This window comes from Ictalurus punctatus, chromosome 21, assembly GCF_001660625.3.
Source record: "Ictalurus punctatus breed USDA103 chromosome 21, Coco_2.0, whole genome shotgun sequence".
Taxonomy (NCBI): domain Eukaryota; kingdom Metazoa; phylum Chordata; class Actinopteri; order Siluriformes; family Ictaluridae; genus Ictalurus; species Ictalurus punctatus.
The window spans coordinates 16,884,750-16,903,950 of NC_030436.2; the positions used below are offsets into that span (position 1 = coordinate 16,884,750).

Consider the following 19,201-nt stretch of genomic DNA (forward strand, 5'->3'; position numbering starts at 1 on the left):
TCAAGTTTGCACACACACAAATACACGAGAGAGAGAGCGAGAGAGAGAGAGAGAGAGAGAGAAACACAGTCGAGCAGCCTAAACACAACCACGAGCCACCGGAGAGAGGGATCGTCAGTTTGTTTTATTAATTTCTCTGCAGCAGTCGGTTCTGTCCCTGCCAACCGAGCCGAAATCACGGCACTGGACTTTGCCTCCAAGACGGAGAGATTTCCCGGAGACACAGGACACCAGTATAAAAGCGGGTAAGAAAGTATAGACTACATGCGTTTTTCTTTTTAAGCGCATTATACATGAGTAGCTTCAACACACACACACACACACACACACACACACACACACACACACACACACACCGCCAACAAAGCGATTTAATGAGATGTTTGGCAGCGGTGGCCACTTTGGGATTACTAGGATGGATCATTTTATTTATTTCTCCCCTCCCAGATTGATACGATGCTCTAGGCGCACTGTGAATGTTGATATTGCTGTGATGTTAAATGGCGCATTGATAATAATAATAATAATAATAATAATAATAATAATAATAATAATAATAATAATAATAACAATAATAGTTCTTCTTGTTGTTGTTATAAGAATTATTTATTATTATTATTATTATTATTAGTAGTAGTAGTAGTAGTAGTAGTAGTATTGTTGTTGTTATTGTTGTTGTTGTTCTTGTTATTGTTGTTATTGTTATTGTCACATTTTCTGCAAGGCATGAATGACGAAAAAAGTATTATCTAGTGTAGATATATTTTTTTACTCCTCACGATTACATTACATTACATTTTCCTTTGTAATTGATTCACTCCAAGTATATACATCTTTTAATGGAAACCAGAATGATGGACACATTTAAAGCAGCAAAAATGTCGCCAATATTATTGGTGATGGTTTACTGTGAATTATATTACAAAGGAGTCATAGATGGATAATATTTTCTATAAATAGGCCTTTTAGTATCTTTTATTGAAACTCGTGTATGCCAAAGATGTTTAATTATTTATATTTATTAAAGGCTAACACATACAGTATTGTATATAGATACTATGCGTATTTATTAACGAGGGTTTTGAAAACTGAGTGCACCCTTGTGTCCAACTGCATATCCACTGTAATTTAGCTTATTTCACGATATGATAAATATTGCAGATACTGTTTCATATGTGCCAGTGTCATGTTTACTGTGGAAAAATTAGCTTGCTTAATTGTAATGTAATTCAGTAACGCATGTAAGCTGATGATTTGGTTGCATGAAGCGCGTGAAGCTTTACAGTATTATGACTGAGCCCATTTAGACATTAGGAGCAAAGGCATTCAGACAGAAAGGCGAGCTGTCATCACGAGGGAGATTTATAACCTCATCGCTGTTCGAAGTCACACTGCTTTGGAAACTTTTGGTTTTCTCGCTGAGGGCGCGCACGCACACACGCGCGCGCGCGTAAAAAAATAAAACGAAAAGCACAAGATGAAAAAGGTGAGGACGGGATATGAAAAGAAAGGAGTGGGTTTTAGCTAAACGCCTCAAATCGGTGAAGACGTGAAAAGAGGAAGAGAGAGAAAGAGAAAGATAGGAGAGTGACTTCGCCATGCTGACCGCCGATGCCCTGTCCCAATCTAATTACCCGTGAGTAAAGGACAATGCTGGTTCAGCTGCTCTGAGTCATTGCCCCATCTCCCTGAGTCTGCTTATCTTCACAGACCCTCCCGTAACCCCCCTCCTCCTCCTCCATGCTCCTTTAACCCCTATAGGAGAATGATAAACGCTCTATGGAAGGGACGCACCCCTTTTTGTGGCACCTGTTAATTAAAGGGACTTTCCTCAATTACGCATTAAACCCTGGTGAACACAGGTTTCAAGGTAAAATTGGACCTTCATGACATCATTACATATAGCATGCGTGTTGCCAGGAGACGTGCTCAGCTTATGGTGCACGTTAGAACCTTCAGTCGTGTAAAAATGCCCTTGAGGTCGCCTTATCCCCTCCGACATGTAGAGACGTAGATGCTGAGGGTTTTTATTTTATTTTTTAGAAAACCTCGCTCATCTTTGTTCTAAGCACTGTTGATACCTGGTGGTTTACTAGCAAGCATTTAGCACAAGTCTGCTTCAAAGATGCCTGCTGTGAAGCCGAGCTGGATCAGGGTCACTCAGGAGGGCCATTAGCATCATTCTTGCTGAAGACGACAGTCTATTTAGGGCGACCATTCAACAACATTAGTGTTGCATACACTTTATAAAGCATTTATTAATCTTTAATAAATCGTTAATTACCAAACGTTAATGCCCATTTTAACTAGCATGCCTTAGCTTCAATGTCACCATGCTAAATTTTGGCGATTTCTGTTTAGCCTAAACATAATTAAAAAAAAAAATTCCACCAGTCCAAAATGACCAGAATTTATTCCCTGATGTCAGTGGTGTTGTCTGGAGGCCTCTGGCTGCACATATTCTTCTAATGCCATGTGAGCCCATGCACCTTATTAAACAATGCACTATTTATTAGTTTTAGGCAGTGACAGTCCAGGGGTGTTGCACATCTGGCCAGGCGCCATGAAAACAAAGGGATGCAGGCATCAAATAGAGAGTGGTTTGCTGGAGTCTGTTAGAGCTAGATATTAGAACACACACAAACTATCACACACGTGTACACATGCATAAATGTTCATATAGATGTAGATATGTGTAGATATGTATGTATGTATGTATGTATGTATATATATATATATATATATATATATATATATATATATATATATATATATATATATATAGCTCTCTAGAGCTCTTAAGATTAACTAAAACATCGTGGATGCACTCACTGATGGGGTTTAATCAAAATATATAGCTGCTATAATAGAATAGTCATTGAATCAACTCTCCCCCTTGTAAAGTCCTATTAGTCCCTTGAGTGCGCGCAGACAGACTCTTCCTTCGATTTAGTGACGTCAAATGGGGACTGCAGGTCGGTTGCTGCCAGTTCCAGTTATTGTCTGTCAATCATCTTTTTGTTCAGACAACCTGTGACCTCTTACACTTTCGAGGCAGTGTAAATGCCACTGTTTGTGAAAGAAAAATTAAAAAGATACAAGTACATCATGAATTCACGACAAATGCCTCGCTCTGATTTAATAAAGCATGACACTTCGGTTAATCAAGATTAAGCGCTTAAAATTTTATTTATTTATTTATTTATTATTTTTTAGCAGGACTATGTTAATTGCATTCACCTGAGATTATTTACATCCTAATTAAATACTACACTAAATATATCCTCAAAACATTGCTAAAAATTCGACCAAAGAAGCTGACCAGCCGGAACGCAGGCTTTAGAAAGCGTTTATAGTGCTTCCTTTGATCCAGAGGAGTTAAATGAATAATTAATAAGCGCAAAGTGTTAGTACAAGATGTCATAGACCGCAGAGTTACAGGAGGTGCGAAACTGAAGATGAAGGGCGACTCGTAACAAAACGAAACGCAAACGAAACTGGGCTTGGCTGGAGTTACCTGAGAGCAGGCCAGTTCTAGCTCAAATGTAGTAGTAGTAGTAGCAGTAATAATAATAATAATAATAATAATAATAATAATAATAATAATAAGTATGGTTATTGCTTCAAAGAATAGAACAAAATCTATTGTTGCAGCGATAATTCCGGTAAGGCAATTGTGACAAATACACACAGTACACGAAAATATGCACCACTGAGAGGCCACGTTTAACAAATTTATTGGCACTCCATTTTATTGTCTTTTTCCTATATGTTGGAAAGACAGTTATGTTCGTGCGCTATCCCCAAATTATTCAAATTATATTTCACGGTGAAAGCCGTATAATAGTTTATTATATATTATGCATACCGGTTCTTTAGCTGACCTGGCTCCAACGTTTATCTAATGTCTTATCAAGCTAATTGGCGACGCTGTGTCTTAATTCCTGTGGTGGTCCAGCCTGCGCGTTTCACCGCCAGCGCGAATTAACGAAGCCTCTCTAATGGCCACCAATTGGCTCTTGTTTCGGACAAGCCCATGCGACCTGTCGGCACCAGCCAGGCAGAGGGGGAAAGGGGGCCCTCTATTAAGATGCAAAACAACGTTTGATCGCTCGAGATCGCCTGCGAAAAAACAATGTTTGCGCAAGAGGTATGCAGCGACTACTAATTAAAAACAATTAGACGCTCGAAACAATGGCGCCACTTTAGAGGCCATAAAGCGCTCCTCCCCAAATTAATGCCCGGGGTGTTAGGACTGGTGTTTGTTTGCGTTACGGCTGTACGTGAAAAATCAACATTTGTGGCTTCAACGCGTCTTAATGACGGCACGATTGCAGCCATGTCTCTCGCTTTTTAATATATGATTTTCATTATGGGATAGCATATACTGTAGCCTATGTAGTATTTTTTTTTTTAAATTGCACCAAAGACTTGATGCTACTTAGTTTTGTTTTTTTGTAATTAGTATGAAACATTTATGATGGGTTTTTCAAAAACATAGGCTATGTGATAATACATTTGGTGTGTTGAAATGACAAGCAATTATGCTTAATAAAGATCATGAAAGACAAATTTAATCATCTTTTTAGACATGAAAGCAGCAAAAAAAATATCCCACAGCATTTCGTGTACATTTCTTTGTAGCTGTTGTGTTTATTTAAATAAATAAATAAATAAATAAATAAATAAATACATTATAAATGCGAAGCATGAAGCCATAAGAAAAGGAAGATCTCAATACATCGGCCGGTGATTAATGCTTCTCTCAGCGCTCCATAGGCCACTGTGAGCCTATCACAACCACCTCGCTCTTCCATTGGCTGGCGGGAGGTCGCTACCAGCTCGTGACTCCGCCCACACTCGCGTGATATGGAATTTGCTGGCGCCAGGTCCGACAGAGCGCGAGCGCGATTCATTAAAAGAAACACAAGCAGCGCGCAGGACGGAGATACAACACTTAGTGAGCGCGTTTAACAACACAACAGCACCTAACCGCGGCACAAATGTCGAGATGCAGCTCGGGGATTAACTTTATTTTCAAACGGACTAACACAAGTTAGGAAAATAAACAACAACAGTGAAGGAGGAAGAGTGAAATGCAGCCTTGTGCAGTAAGTACCTCTTTGGCCCGATCTAGTTTTTATTCTCCTTCAACTGAAAAGGTTTTGAATCGGAACATGAATTTTAAGGCTATGCATGTTTAATAAATACATCTGCATGCTTGTTTGCAGTGTCCGAATGATGTGCAAAATTAGCTACACGCATATAGACTCATGTGCCCTACCTGGATGTTTTTGTTTTTGCAGGTGTATCTGAGTGTCTGAGGACTCTAAACATATCATTTTCATCATCCAAAAGACAACCACTTTGTACAAAGTGAAAAGGACGCTTTTCAACCACTATTTTGGCCATTTTTTTTGTTTCACAGTAGACTAACAAACAAATACTTTTGGGAACTATAGATGATCTCGGCTTTTAGAAAGCTGCCGTAATACTACAGATAAAAATATTTTCATATAGCTAATTAAAACAAACAATCAAACAAACAAAACAAAAAAACAGGAAATTTTGAATTTTATTTTCTGAAAAGTCTGCACGGAAGCTTCAGGTATGGAAGTGGCGGCAGATCAGTCTCGGTGGATGGCGCATCATCACGCGGTGCTCAACGGCCAGCACCCGGACTCACATCATCACGGCCTCACACACAACTACATGGAGCCTATGGCGCCGCTTTTGCCCCCGGACGAAGTGGACGTGTTTCTAAATCACTTGGACTCGCAAGGCAATCCGTATTACCCTAACTCAAGGACAAGAGTGTCCTACAGCCAAGCGCACGGTAAGTTTTATCACAACTGATTGAGAAATAACATTTTGTCTAGGCCCTAAACCTTTATGTGTGTGTTTTGATATTGGCCTGTGTTTGTTGTATGGCTGTTAAATATATTTGATTGATCTCTCTACTATTTTTGTATAATAATAGTTTTCATATCAGTGTATTTTGCTGCGCCAACCAACATTTTGCATGAGATTATAGTATCCTAATCTTTGTTTTTCATCGACTGTTCAACAAGACAGTGTAAACAAACTTAACCCTGGTGAAAACTTGTGTGCATGCTTTTTGGTCTGTGATCAGTTGCAATCCAAACAATGTGAAATATGTTGTGCACTCACTACTGCATACGGTTATTTGTTATAATGAAAGTTAGCTTTGTATAGAAATAGAAATGATGATAGCTCGCTGTTCAGTATTGCAATTCATGATGCTGAACTGCCATCCCGATGAAACGTGGCCTGAAGATTAAAACAAAAAAGGGAAAAAATGTTCAGAAACTGACATAGGGAGGAAAGGGAAGTTCATGTCACTTCTCTTGGCTGTTGGGTGAGAGAGAGAGAGAGAGAGAGAGAGAGAGAGAGAGAGAGAGAGAGAGAGAGAGAGGCATTTCCCGGATACAAAATACAAAAACGAAAAAAAAAATCACTGATAAGTCTTTTGTTCACTTACCTACTGTAACTTGTGTGAGGAGCAGAAGTCGGCACATCGGTGTTTTAATGAAAAAGGTATCTTTATTTATTTATTTATTAGCCTGGTGTGTAAAAATTTCCAAGGGGAAAACTTTAAGGCGTTGGCTTTCCTCTTGACTGGACTGTAGGATAAAACCCTTGATGTGAACATTTGAATAGTTCTATATCTTATAGCGTATCTTAGACACTGTTTGAAGAAGATGACGAGTTTGTGTTATTCGGGAACCGAATCAACAGGTAGGAAACGGGGCAGGAATACAAATCTAATGCGCGAGCTGTCGCAAAAAAAAACAAAAAAAAAAAAGGGAAAAAAAAAAAATTTTTTGTCCGTAATAAATGACTATTGAAAGTACGTGTTGATTATGAATTAATGTTGGGAAAATCAATTGTTTTTACAGCTCGATTGACTGGAAGTCAGGTCTGCCGGCCGCATCTCCTGCACAGTCCCGGCCTCTCGTGGCTGGACGGGAGCAAGGCGGCCCTCTCAGCGGCGCACCACAACGCCTGGGCGGTTAGTCCGTTCAGCAAAGCCGGGCTTCACGCCACCAGCGCCAGTTACGCTTGCAGTGGCGGCTCGGCCACGGCGCCAGGTTCCGCCTCTCTAGCGCCGTCGAGCCACGCGAGCCCACACCCTCTCTACAACTTCCCTCCAACGCCTCCGAAAGACGTGTCGCCAGACCCGGGACCATCCTCTCCATCCTCCTCCTCGGTGACGCGAATGGACGAAAAGGAGTCAATCAAGTACCAAGTGGGTGACGGTATGAAGATGGAGGGATGCAGCCCTCTCAGAGGCGGCCTGGCCATGAGCGCGCCACAAACGCCGTCCACGCACCACCCGATTCCCACGTACCCGACCTACCCTCTCCCCTCGGCGCACGACTACGGAGCCGGTCTCTTTCACCCAAACCTGCTCAGCGGCTCGTCCTCCAGCTTCGCACCCAAATGCAAGAGCAAGGCACGGTCCAGCTCGGGTGAGTTGCATCAACTTTTACTGACCATGACATGGCATCAAATGAACACTTTAACATTATAGGCGTATAATTCAAAATGTTTTTTTTTTTTTTTTAATTGTGTGTGTGTGTGTGTGTGTGTGTGTGTGTGTGTGTGTGTGTGTGTGTGTTGGTATTCTGGTATAAACTTTACTCGAGAGTGATTTTTGGTCTACCCTCGTGCTGGGATTGTAAAACTCATTTAAAAATAATAAAAATATGGTGTCAATTTTAATGACGCTCTTTCCATCTCGAAATGTATAGCCAGTGAAATATAAATAAAACCCCAAAATGTGTTATTAAATGATAACCCGAACTTTACACACTTCACACTTGTTTCTGTGATTTGGCTTTGTGTATGCTTAATATTTGACATGTTTAGATAATATCAACAGACATGATTATTTTTTCCCCCCTCAAGGCCTTTCTTGAGAAAAAAAAACTTCACTTGTTGACAGTGATGGGTCCCATCCAGATGAGTCATTGCTAAAAGAGAGAGAAAAAAACCCCGTCATTGAGTTAAAAGAGACACTTAAAGAGTGGCCTAACATAGATGTTCAAAGACAAATTATAGACTGCAAATTGCGTGGACAAAAACAAAATAAAGCACAAATGGGGCATAAAAACAGGATAATGTAAATAATAATAATAATAATAATAATAATAATAATAATAATAATAATAATAATATGCGCAAATCCTTGCATATTTTTTTTTCTGTCCAGTCAGACATGATGAACATTATGAGTTAATCCGCCTAGAGGTGTTAATTCCACACTAGGGTTTCCCTAAAAATAAATTGAATCTGAAACTAAATCTGATGTTATTGTCATGAAATAGAATACAGCCCTAAATCAGTCCAGGCGCACGCGCGCGCTTTTCTCCCGGCTTTGAGCCTCTCGTTTTGTTTTTGCTTGACCGGACTCCACTGCGTTTTTAAAACATGCTGGAGTCACGACGCGCTGGCTCCTGCCACATCCTGTGTACCTTTGACTGAACAAATCACGACCTGCTCCCCTCCCTCGCGACCCCAAAGCCAACAAACCGGGACGAGGCTCACGAATCTCGCGCCTGTTGCTCAAAAGCGTTATATTTAATAGAATAAGGTTATATATTCGAATGTTATATGGAGGGCTTTACATAGTTACAAATAGGCGATAAGAAAACTTATGTTAATAATAATTAATTGTTTCTTCTTCTTCTTCTTCTTCTTCTTCTTCTTCTTCTTCTTCTTCCTCTTATTATTATTATTATTATTATTATTATTATTATTATTATTATTATTATTATTATTATTATCTACACTGTACAATGCTCATTTGTGTACCATATGTACCCATAACTACAGGTTTCATGGGTGCACTCTTAGAAAAAAACGGGCACCAAACTGTACCATTCCTTGTCACTGGGTGCCACCCTCAAGCATACACCTTTAGTATTTATTTTTTCCATAGATGCATATAGTGTACCAAAAGATAAATGCACCACCTCATCTCCAAGGAAAGGTACAGTTTAGTACCCTTAGTATCCTTTGAGAGAGTGAGAATTGCACCTACAAATACAACATTCATAATTCATTGCTTAATAATTCAAACAAACAGTGTATGCAGTGAGATTTCATACATGCACTAGATATGACATAGTTTTGTACAGATCCAATAACAGTTCGTGTAAAATGGCATGTTCTTCCCTGCTTACTTCCTGTAGTAAAAGCTAAGATGTGTGTTCTGGCACAGTGTGCTGGTAAGGTGATCTGAACAATGTGAGCTGGACAGGTGCCTGTTGTCATTACAAAGCTGCATATGTAATTTCCATCAAACGCAGACAATCCCATGAAATCCTTCCCCCTTGGCAAGTTTATCTTAAAGCATGTGAATGCAATATTAGCTATAAAAAGAAAGGATCACCACCAACAAAAGAAAAGTTCTGGCAGACCTAATATTAAATTTCTGACATCACAGAGTATAAATATATCTAGTCATAACTGTCAAATTTGTACCCACTCGTGCATTTGTTTCTTGTTTATCATAACATAGTGTAAAATCAGAGTTCAATCCTACACCTTTGTAAAACAAAACCATTGTGGAATCTAAGTCATCTCAGGGGTCAGTATAATGAAACTCTGTGTTTGGTCGTCTTTGAATGACCTCTATTCTGTGATGGCCTGCAGCACAGGGCCCAACCCACCGACCCTGTGGCCATTTTGTCCTAACACTCCCATAACCATAGATTAGCTCAATCACACAGATCCCTCTTCGCCTGCTTAACAGGAACGGTGACACAGAAAAATGCAGCAACATGACCGAATTACTAAACATACACTTCAAAAGGAGTACCACTATTGTCCAGGGCAGACTCCTTTCTCTGGCCTGGGTGGGACAGCTTGTCCCTCACATTAGAAAGAGAATAATAGAGGCATGATTCCTGGGAGAGACAGCAATGAGAAGAGAGGTGGAATGAATTAAAGCACCAAGTCATTACCAACAGGTTTAGATTTTTTTTTGGTTTGTTTGAGTAAATATACATGAGAATGGTTCCAGTAAACAGTAAAGCTGATGAAGCCAAATTAGGGCATGAAAACTCCCAAACTGTTAGAAGTGTATAATTAAGTAGTTACATCAGTGGCTAGGGTTTGAGGCTACAAACCATATACATGCTAATGTTGAGTATATGGCAAACTGAGAGACACAGAGATGTTCAGCAATAAATTATGTAATACTATTTCTCAATGGGCTCCTTGGGTTTTAGACATTCGCTGCTTCTCTGCCATGCTTTAGTGGATTATTTTACACGTAGGTGTCTATGTCCATTCTGATTCTTCCTGATTCACCAGGGCTGAGCGACAGACCTGGGGTCAGCCAAGCACGGATGTGTATTGTTCTCGTCATTCTTTGAGAGAGATTTTATATCATGAGGAACAGCTTAATGCGCTATCGATGGGAACGGTCAGATTACATATCGGCTAATTAACTTGGACAGCGTACCTGACCAGATTGCTCTTATATGAGCTGTGCACTCGGTGTGTTTTTATTTGGACCCCTCGCACGTTTTTGTGGCCTCAGATAATTTCTATATCGATGTGACGTGAACTTCTTAATTATATAAAATTCCCTTTGGTTTCCCTCCATCTGAATTCTGCACAGAGGGCCGTGAGTGTGTGAACTGTGGTGCGACCTCCACCCCTCTCTGGAGGAGAGATGGAACGGGCCACTACCTCTGCAACGCCTGCGGCCTCTACCACAAGATGAACGGACAGAACCGGCCCCTGATCAAGCCCAAACGCAGACTGGTGAGTAGCACATTCCCGGCCTAGTCATACACAAACACACTTGCACATGAGGGCTAAATAGGAGTCTGGAGCAGAGAGAATACACACAATTCCAGGAAAGTTATATTTTCCCTATGATCTTCCTGGAATTGTTTGTCGCCCTCACCCCCTGGTGATCCCCTACACTGCCTGTTACAATACTGCCACTATTGCCATTGTTGCTGCTATCATTATTACTGCTAGTTCTGATACTGTTACTGATACCAATGCCCACGATGCCTAACCCAGCTTAATTAACACCACAGCGCGGGGACAGGAAGACTTAAGTAGACTGACCTGTCCATGCTTCCGAAATCTGACCGATCTTCATTATATCTGTGGTTCCTCTGACTGCTGATGATATGTTCTTCAAATATATCTGGTTCTTATATACGTTAAATATAGGCTAGGTAACACTCTCTGGGGAAATGATTTCTTTTTTGCACATTGTAATATATTTCAGAGGAATTCAACACTTTATATATTGGCTAAATATCTATCTAAATAAGTAAGATTTTAAAATGAATCATAAATTCATTCCTCACTACATCACTTTTTTCCCCCGCACACTAGCTCAGTTTATGAATGGATTTTAAAACAATATCTACATTGAAAAAAATTTGAAATTGAAAAAAAAAATGCTAAATGTTAAATATTAGTGTTTATTTATTTATTTATTTATTTATTCTTCTTCTTCCTCTTATTATTATTATTATTATTATTATTATTATTATTATTATTATTATTTAGCTTTTTACTTTTTTAAAAGTACATTAAAAACCTTCATATTTTAAGATTAAGCTTATTTTTATGAAAAAGAAGAGCAAACAATAAGCCTTTATGTAAATTATAACCAATCGTCTTTAAAATAAAAAGAAAAATAATAACAATAATTCAATGCATGAGTTACCCAAGGGAACGGATTTGGAGTTTTAAAGCGATTCACAGAACGGATTTAACATGTTTGCGACATTTGGAGTTACTTAAACTGTTTACATACCCCCACCCCCACCAAAAAAAAAAAAAAAAAAAAAAAAAAAGAACGAGAGAGAGAGAGAGTATTTAAAAATCTATTCATGACCTCTCTTTACTCGTTTGCTCGCATTCCTTTCTCAGCCGACCCTGCACGCCGTTTTAATTGAGTGGGACAGTCTTATTCCATTAGGCGGCTGTTATAATTGAATTTGCACTTGCCTGAGTGACCGTCAGAACTGAAGATGCACGTCTCTGAGGGAATTCTCTCCGGGTTTCTCTAATGTCAAGGAATGGAAAGTATATTAGGCAAGATTTTGATGTGAGGGAATGATCGTCTACGCTGTAAATTGTATCTAAAATTAAGAATGACTTGTATATACACGCGTAGAATAAAAACAATTATTATTATTATTATTATTATTATTATTATTATTATTATTATTATTATTACACTCAGAAAAAAAATACCTTATAGGGTACATAACTAGACTGTAAATACCTTTTAGGGTAAAGCTATAAAGGTACACTGCACAATTTTCCAAGACTGTGAGTGTATTATTATTATTATTATTATTATTATTATTATTATTATTATTATTATTGTTATTATTTTATTACTATTATTATTATAGCTAGCCGCAGACATTTTGTTCTAGGACTTTAGTTTGTGCTGTGCTCTCCAAATAAAAAGATGAAAAGCCCATAAGCTTTTTTTCCATGGAGTCAGGCTACACAGCAGCTCGCGCTCTGCGTTTTTAGGCCGCGGTGTTTTCGGAGCCCTTCCCCGTTCAAAGGCCGTCCAGTTGTTTCCTATCCGGATATGTGGCCAAGCTCGATAAGGAAACCACGGCTCCCGGGTGTTTCCGTCTTCAGCAAACCCTAGTGAATTCTGTACGGACCCGCCAGGCTCGGCAGTGGAAAGCGATTAAGCAGAGGCGTGCGGGAGCGCGCGGTGCGGGTCGAAGAGCGGAAAATCCCCGGATTTACGCGCTCGCGCGCTCTTGTTTGTTCTGCCCGGTTGTCACTAGGCGTCGGAATGCATGGCGTGTTGTTGTTGTTGTTGTTGTTTTTGTCTATGCATTCTTAAATGTGAATGAGCACATACATTTGTGTGTGTGTGTGTGTGTGTGTGTGTGTGTGTGTGTGTGTGTGCGTGTGTGTGTGTGTGTGTGTCTAAAGAGTCATTTTGTGCGTTGGGTTAAAAGGAACAGTCACGTAAATTGTAAATGGAACAGAAAGTGCGCAACCAACGCGTACCCGGCTGCAGGGGGATTGTATTGTGCGCCTCTAAATGTTTCTTATTATGTGTGAAAAATTGATCTGTAATGGACACAATGCGAACAGACACGCGGCACCCCCACAGCGCTACACCCAGGATCAAGAGAAATAATGCGTCGAAATGGGATAAACTAATGACGGATCTGGTAGCTTAAATTTACTGAAATGCGACATTTCATGAAACGCAGAGCCAGCAAATCTTGCCAGACGCAAAGATGGTGCAAATTGGAAAATTGAATTAAGCTTGCATAAATGCACAGAATAATATATTTAATTAACCCGACTCCCCTATAAGCCATTTCATATGTTTAGCTTTGATGCTGTTTTTGGGATAGTTTTGAAATTCTGCCTGCTCTGGAGTAGTCATAATATCCATCACCCCAGCTTTTCCGAAAAGATCTTTATCATGTGTCAGGGCTTCCTCCAGAGCAAGGCCTAGCAATATTTATTTCATAACTGAACCAGAGATATAATGTATATTGCTATATATTGTATATATCTGCCTTCCCAGAGAGACCATGAAGTAATGAAAAGCACATCATATTTTTACTCCCACTTCACATGTTGTTAAAGCAAAACATTATATTGTAGGCATATTTATTGCTACATATTGTAATTGTGGTTTGCCTTGCATTATACTGTAACACTGTGAAAGATTGGGGTGCATTATTATTATTATTATTATTATTATTATTATTATTATTATTAATTTTATTTTTTTGAGAAATATTTTCATGTTGAAAATTAGTTACAGGTTAGATGAGCTAATGTATGCATTGTAGTTTTCTGCAACAGCAACACTACACAAGCAAATAGAACAATGCTATTAAAAACTGATATATTACTCAGTCCTAACTCTTTGGTCATTGCTGTGGTTCTCACAGTCGGCAGCGCGACGAGCCGGAACCTGCTGTGCAAACTGCCAGACCACTACGACCACGCTGTGGCGACGCAATGGCAACGGAGATCCAGTGTGCAACGCCTGTGGCCTCTACTACAAACTCCACAACGTAAGTAGTCAACACAGGTTCAACAAACACAACATAGTACTTGGGACCTGTATTCAAAACTACATGATTAAATATGTCAAAAGAGTAGGCCATCAGATTATAGTCATCATTATTTTGACATACTCTTTACTTAAGGATGCACAGCACATGCAATGCTGCATTCTTCCAAATTCATATTTACAATCAACTTAAGACCATAGGTTTTGGTTTGGATATTTCAAGGCAGAATTAAGTCAAACTTTTCTAAGAGAGTTAATTTAAGCCTTTTTTTCATGACATGTGGAAGTTGTTCTGGTTTTAACAGGAGTATTGTAATGGAAGTGGTTGCTGGCTATTTCGTGCATTCATTACTTGCTTTCCCCAGGTCCTGAAAGTAAAACCTTATGTTTTGCCTCTTCTTGCCATCGTTAAACAGGAAAGCGAAGAGACGGACCAGTTGACATGTAGTTAGCTAGTTAAAGTTTGGCCACAGATTACCATAGGCTTACTTGTTCAGAAAAGAACGCTAGAGCAAAGGCAAGAGGCATTTTTTTTTTCTCTAGGGCACTTTAGATATGATATGGCATTTCGTAATGGATTTCCACTTGATACTAATGTATATGGGTTCACAAGTTTCCTGTCCAACACTGGTAATATTAATTAAATAAAAACAAATGTTTAAGTCTGCCAACATCATAGATTTTCAGCTACCAACAATTTCATCAGAGCTTATGTTATATCCAGTCCCATGCACCTTATCATAAAATGAGTGAGTTACAATCACGGTTCATGAGGCTCCGCATCTAAAACGCAGCCATGGAAAGGCCAAGCTGACGCGGTCAGAGGGGCGGACAGCTTCTATCGATTTAGGAGACGGGAAGGAGACTATGGGGACTCAAAGACGGCTTTTTCCTGTCAGGCAGAAGCCGGTGACCGTTTCTAGCTTTTGATTAATCCCGCTTTGTTTCAATGGGAGGCGTTATTCCCAGGAGGGAGCAGAGCATGGGATGGCCATTCACACACACGGCGTCTGTTAAACCAATTCAGTGCTGTCTGAAAGTTCGCCCCCTTTTTATGTTAAGCTTGGCTTCTATTAGGTGCTTTAATCCGATGAATAAATAATTTTCAGCCTAATCAGACAAGCGCGACAAAGCGGTTGGGCCTCTTTCGGATGGCCGTCTTGCTGACTGTATTTATAATTGCTCTTGAAAACTAAATCATGACATGCAACACAGCAATGGCTACTGTAATAACTGAGAACAGCATTGGCCCCAGAGGCATTTTTTAAAATCTTTTTTCCCCCTTTTATAATTGAGAATGGCATCAGTTCAGAAGACTGCTAAATAAAATACCTTGTTCCGAAGGCTGCAATTAAATGCATCTTATTTCTCAAACAAGGACTCTCTTTTTTCCATGTTAATAAAAGTCATACCTTGTTAGTTATTTTTAGAACGAAAAAATGTGCTGAATGTCCCGCAGGCACAGATTGAAATGGATACCTTCGCCAATCTAACATCCGACTGCCTCTGTCCCGCTCTCTGTAGGTCAACAGACCACTGACGATGAAGAAAGAAGGCATCCAGACACGCAACCGCAAGATGTCCAGCAAGTCCAAGCGAAACAAGCGGGCGTCCGAGGGCTTCGATGAGCTCTCCAAGTGCATGCACGACAAGACGTTGCCCTTCGCTAGCGCTGCTGGTGCCATGGCTGCCCACATGCCCCACATGGGCCACCTGCCTCCCTTTAGCCACTCGGGCCACATGCTGCCCACGCCGACCCCCATTCACCCAACGTTCAGCCACCCTCACCACTCGGGCCGCTCACCTGTCTGGGCTGAGCCACACTGAGGATCCCAGAAATCAACAAACCTTCCTATACGACCTCCATCAATGAGGTTTTTTTTTTCTTTTTCTTTTTTTTTTATACAAACAACCAGAAGTGGAAAGAGGAAACTTTTCTTGTTCATAAATCCTCCTGTCCCCCAAATCATGGACATGGCATGAAAGGAGCGAGGACAATTGTCGCTTCTAGCGTTCCTTTATTTTGTACTGAGTCACTTTGGTACTGCCTGGAAAGACAGGAAGTGTGTTAGAGCAGAGTCACTGTGTGCGTGCACCAGTCTTATGTGTACTATATGTGTGTGGCTTTTGGACTCTGAACCAGAGAAAAAATTAGGAGAAAAGAAAGATTGCTCTCAAAATGCCTAACATGCTGGGATACACACGATCCATGGACACACCTGCCTCTGAACACACTCTACGGACATGACTAGCCAGCAAACAGATGTTTATAAAGCTTGATTGTTATTATCGGTATTGTTATAATTGTTATTATGATAATTTATTTTCACACTTTATTTCTTTTTTGGGCTCTCCTCAAAACCATATGTTTATTGTTATAAATATTATTTGATTGTTATTATTAAAAGAAAGGAAAAAAAGGAACAAAAAAAAAAAAGGAACACTGACTTATCTTAGCCAAGGTGATATTGCTGAACTGTACGTTTCTATCATTTTCCATTACACAAATAAAGAAATAAAGTTTTAATACTTATCATCCAATAATTTCTCCTTCATGTGTCTATAGGTTATATTTGATACAATATAACTTTATTCAAGCAAAAATGCATACAAATTTGAATGCGGTTGGATTTGCATGAATGACGTAGTAAGAAAGGGTACAAATGCTGACTCCACCCCTAAAGATAACCTTAACCTTTGTCACTTTATGCAGTTGGAATCACGTGAATTTTGGATGAAATCTTCAAATCTTATGAAAAAGTGTAAACCAACATTTCTATTGTTTTAAAATTAGAATTAATTTCACACAAATATAGTCATAAAAGGACTACAAATGCTAACTCTGCCCCTAAACCTAATGATAACCTTTGTAACTTTTCGTCTATCTTGAGTTGTATAAATTGTTACAAATGTGTAAATCGGAGACCATTTTGGATCAAATCTTCATCTTCAAATGTATACAAATTTGAATTAAACTAAATTTGTATACATTGAATTGGACTTGAAATAGTTTCACACGAATATAGGCAGAAATATATGCTAACTTCGCCCCTAGGCTCAACCTTAACTGTTATAACTATTCGTATGAATTGTTGCGAATTTTTAAACTTGAGACCATTTTGATCAAATCTTCAAATCTCAGGCAAAATCTAAACAAACAAATGTAATTTGGTTGAATTTGGTTCATGAGTCTTAAGAAAGGGTACAAGTCCGAACTCCGTCCCTAATCTTAACATTAAACTTTATAATTATTCAATGTGAGTTGTTGTGAATTTGTGATCAAATCTTTAAATCTCAGGAAAAGTGTATGCATATCCCACCAGATGAGGATAAGATAGTTGGATTTTGTACAATTTCACACAAATATAGTTATTAAAAATATATCAATTCAGACTCCACCCCTAATCTTAATTTTAACCGTATAAATTTATAAGACAGTAAATTTTGGATGAAATCTTCAAATCTCATGGAAAATTGATAGAAATTTGCTATAAACAATTGAAATTTAGTTGGATTTGGATCAATGTCACATGAATATAGACAAAGCGGTACTGATGGTAACTAATGTCCTAAACCTACCCTTAACCGTAGTAATTATTCAGGCAAATTGTATTTTGCAAATTTCATCTAAGACCATTTTCGACAAATCTTCAAATCTCATGAAAAAAATCTAACAAACAAGGGTAATTTTGATTGGATTTCATTCAATTTTATACATCACTCAGGCGGTATAAATAGCCTATAAATAGGTTCCAATTATAACCAAAAAGTGTTTTATATGATGTCATGGGTGAACCCTTTTAAGTTGCACAAAGAACCTTTTACCTTTAATTCTTTAGAGAACCTTCTATTGACTGGTGCTTTCAAGAAGTTCTCTAAAAAACCTGTATTTAGTGATTTAAGGAACCAAAGTAAGGTTCTTAAGAGTGATGCCAGGAGAACCTTTTCCAGTCCCATAAAGAACTTTATAGGGTTCACTTTAACCTGTTAAGAACCTGTTATTGAAGAACCAATACACTGTTCTGAAGAACCTATAATGAAACATAAAGAACTTCCTTAATCTCCAAAGAACGATATAGCTCAACTCAAGAACCGTATACAATGAAAGATGGTTCTTGACAAGAAGAAGGTTCTTTGCAGAACCTATGGTGCTGTAAAGAATCATTGAAGAACCTTTACTTTAAAAAATGAAATATATTTAGTATTAATATTAATAACTTTTCATCCAAATTGAGTTGTGTGAACTGTTATGAACTTAAAAACTGTTTTGGCTTAAATGTTCAAATGTCATGAAAAAGCTATACAAATGTGATGAAACAAGGGTTGGATTTTAATCAATTTCATACCAATACAGTTATATATAAAAAAAAAAGTACAATAGCTAACTCCACCCCTAACCCTAGCCTTAACCTTTGTAGTTTGTCATACAAATTGAGTCACGTTAATTGTTACGCCTTTGTAAACTTGAGACAACTTTGGCAGAAATCTTCAAATCTCACGAAAAACGTTTATGAGTCGTGTGTTATAAACCATTACCAATTAGCCAGTTTCAGACCGTTATTACTCATGGCACTCCTTTTCACTCGAGCATTCAAGCATTCATGCAAACGAAGAGCTTAATCACAGAGATGTGAGAACACACCCTCTCACCTCTACATACACACACATGTACAAATATACACTTGTTGCATTCAGAGGGAATTCCACCCAAGTTAGTGTGGGAGTGTGTATCCTGAATACTTCTGAGGGAAGTTTACCAGCCTTGGGGTTTTTCAGTCTCACTCAGACCAAAGTACTAAACATAGTGTTTGCTAAGAATTCTTGCACACACACACACACACACACACACACACACACACACACACACTGACAAATATTTAGTACACGCCCGTGCTCATGAACTATGAATACACACTGAGAAACAAACACAGAATATGTGCATGCACCTCTTCACTTGTCCAGTATTCTTTCTCTCTTGCATATTCCTGTGAAACCGCTGAGAGGAGTGAGAGGAAGGACAACGAGTCTGAACAGTGCATGAGAGAGAGAGAGAGAGACTGGGAAAGAGAGAGACAGAGGAAGGAAAGGCAATCAGGCCAGCCGTGAGCAAACACGTGGGGG

At 39.0% G+C, this 19,201-nt stretch overlaps 1 protein-coding gene across 3 annotated transcripts; it reads left to right on the forward strand.

Annotated features, from left to right (window-relative positions):
* Positions 1 to 28: 28 nt before the first annotated feature.
* On the forward strand, positions 29 to 16,624 carry gata2a (GATA binding protein 2a). Of its 3 annotated transcripts, none has more exons than XM_053674113.1 (6): positions 29 to 245; positions 5,307 to 5,836; positions 6,921 to 7,492; positions 10,642 to 10,800; positions 13,956 to 14,081; positions 15,605 to 16,624. In XM_053674113.1, exons 2-6 carry the CDS (start codon positions 5,611 to 5,613, stop codon positions 15,905 to 15,907), a joined length of 1,386 nt encoding a protein of 461 aa, XP_053530088.1. In that variant the 5' UTR covers positions 29 to 245; positions 5,307 to 5,610; the 3' UTR covers positions 15,908 to 16,624. The 3 variants fall into 3 exon arrangements, with proteins under 3 accessions (XP_053530088.1, XP_053530087.1, XP_017306173.1); XM_053674112.1 differs by lacking the exon at positions 29 to 245 and adding an exon at positions 4,748 to 5,111; XM_017450684.3 differs by lacking the exon at positions 29 to 245 and adding an exon at positions 4,752 to 5,111 and having other exon boundaries at positions 6,921 to 7,493; positions 10,655 to 10,800.
* Positions 16,625 to 19,201: the final 2,577 nt, after the last annotated feature.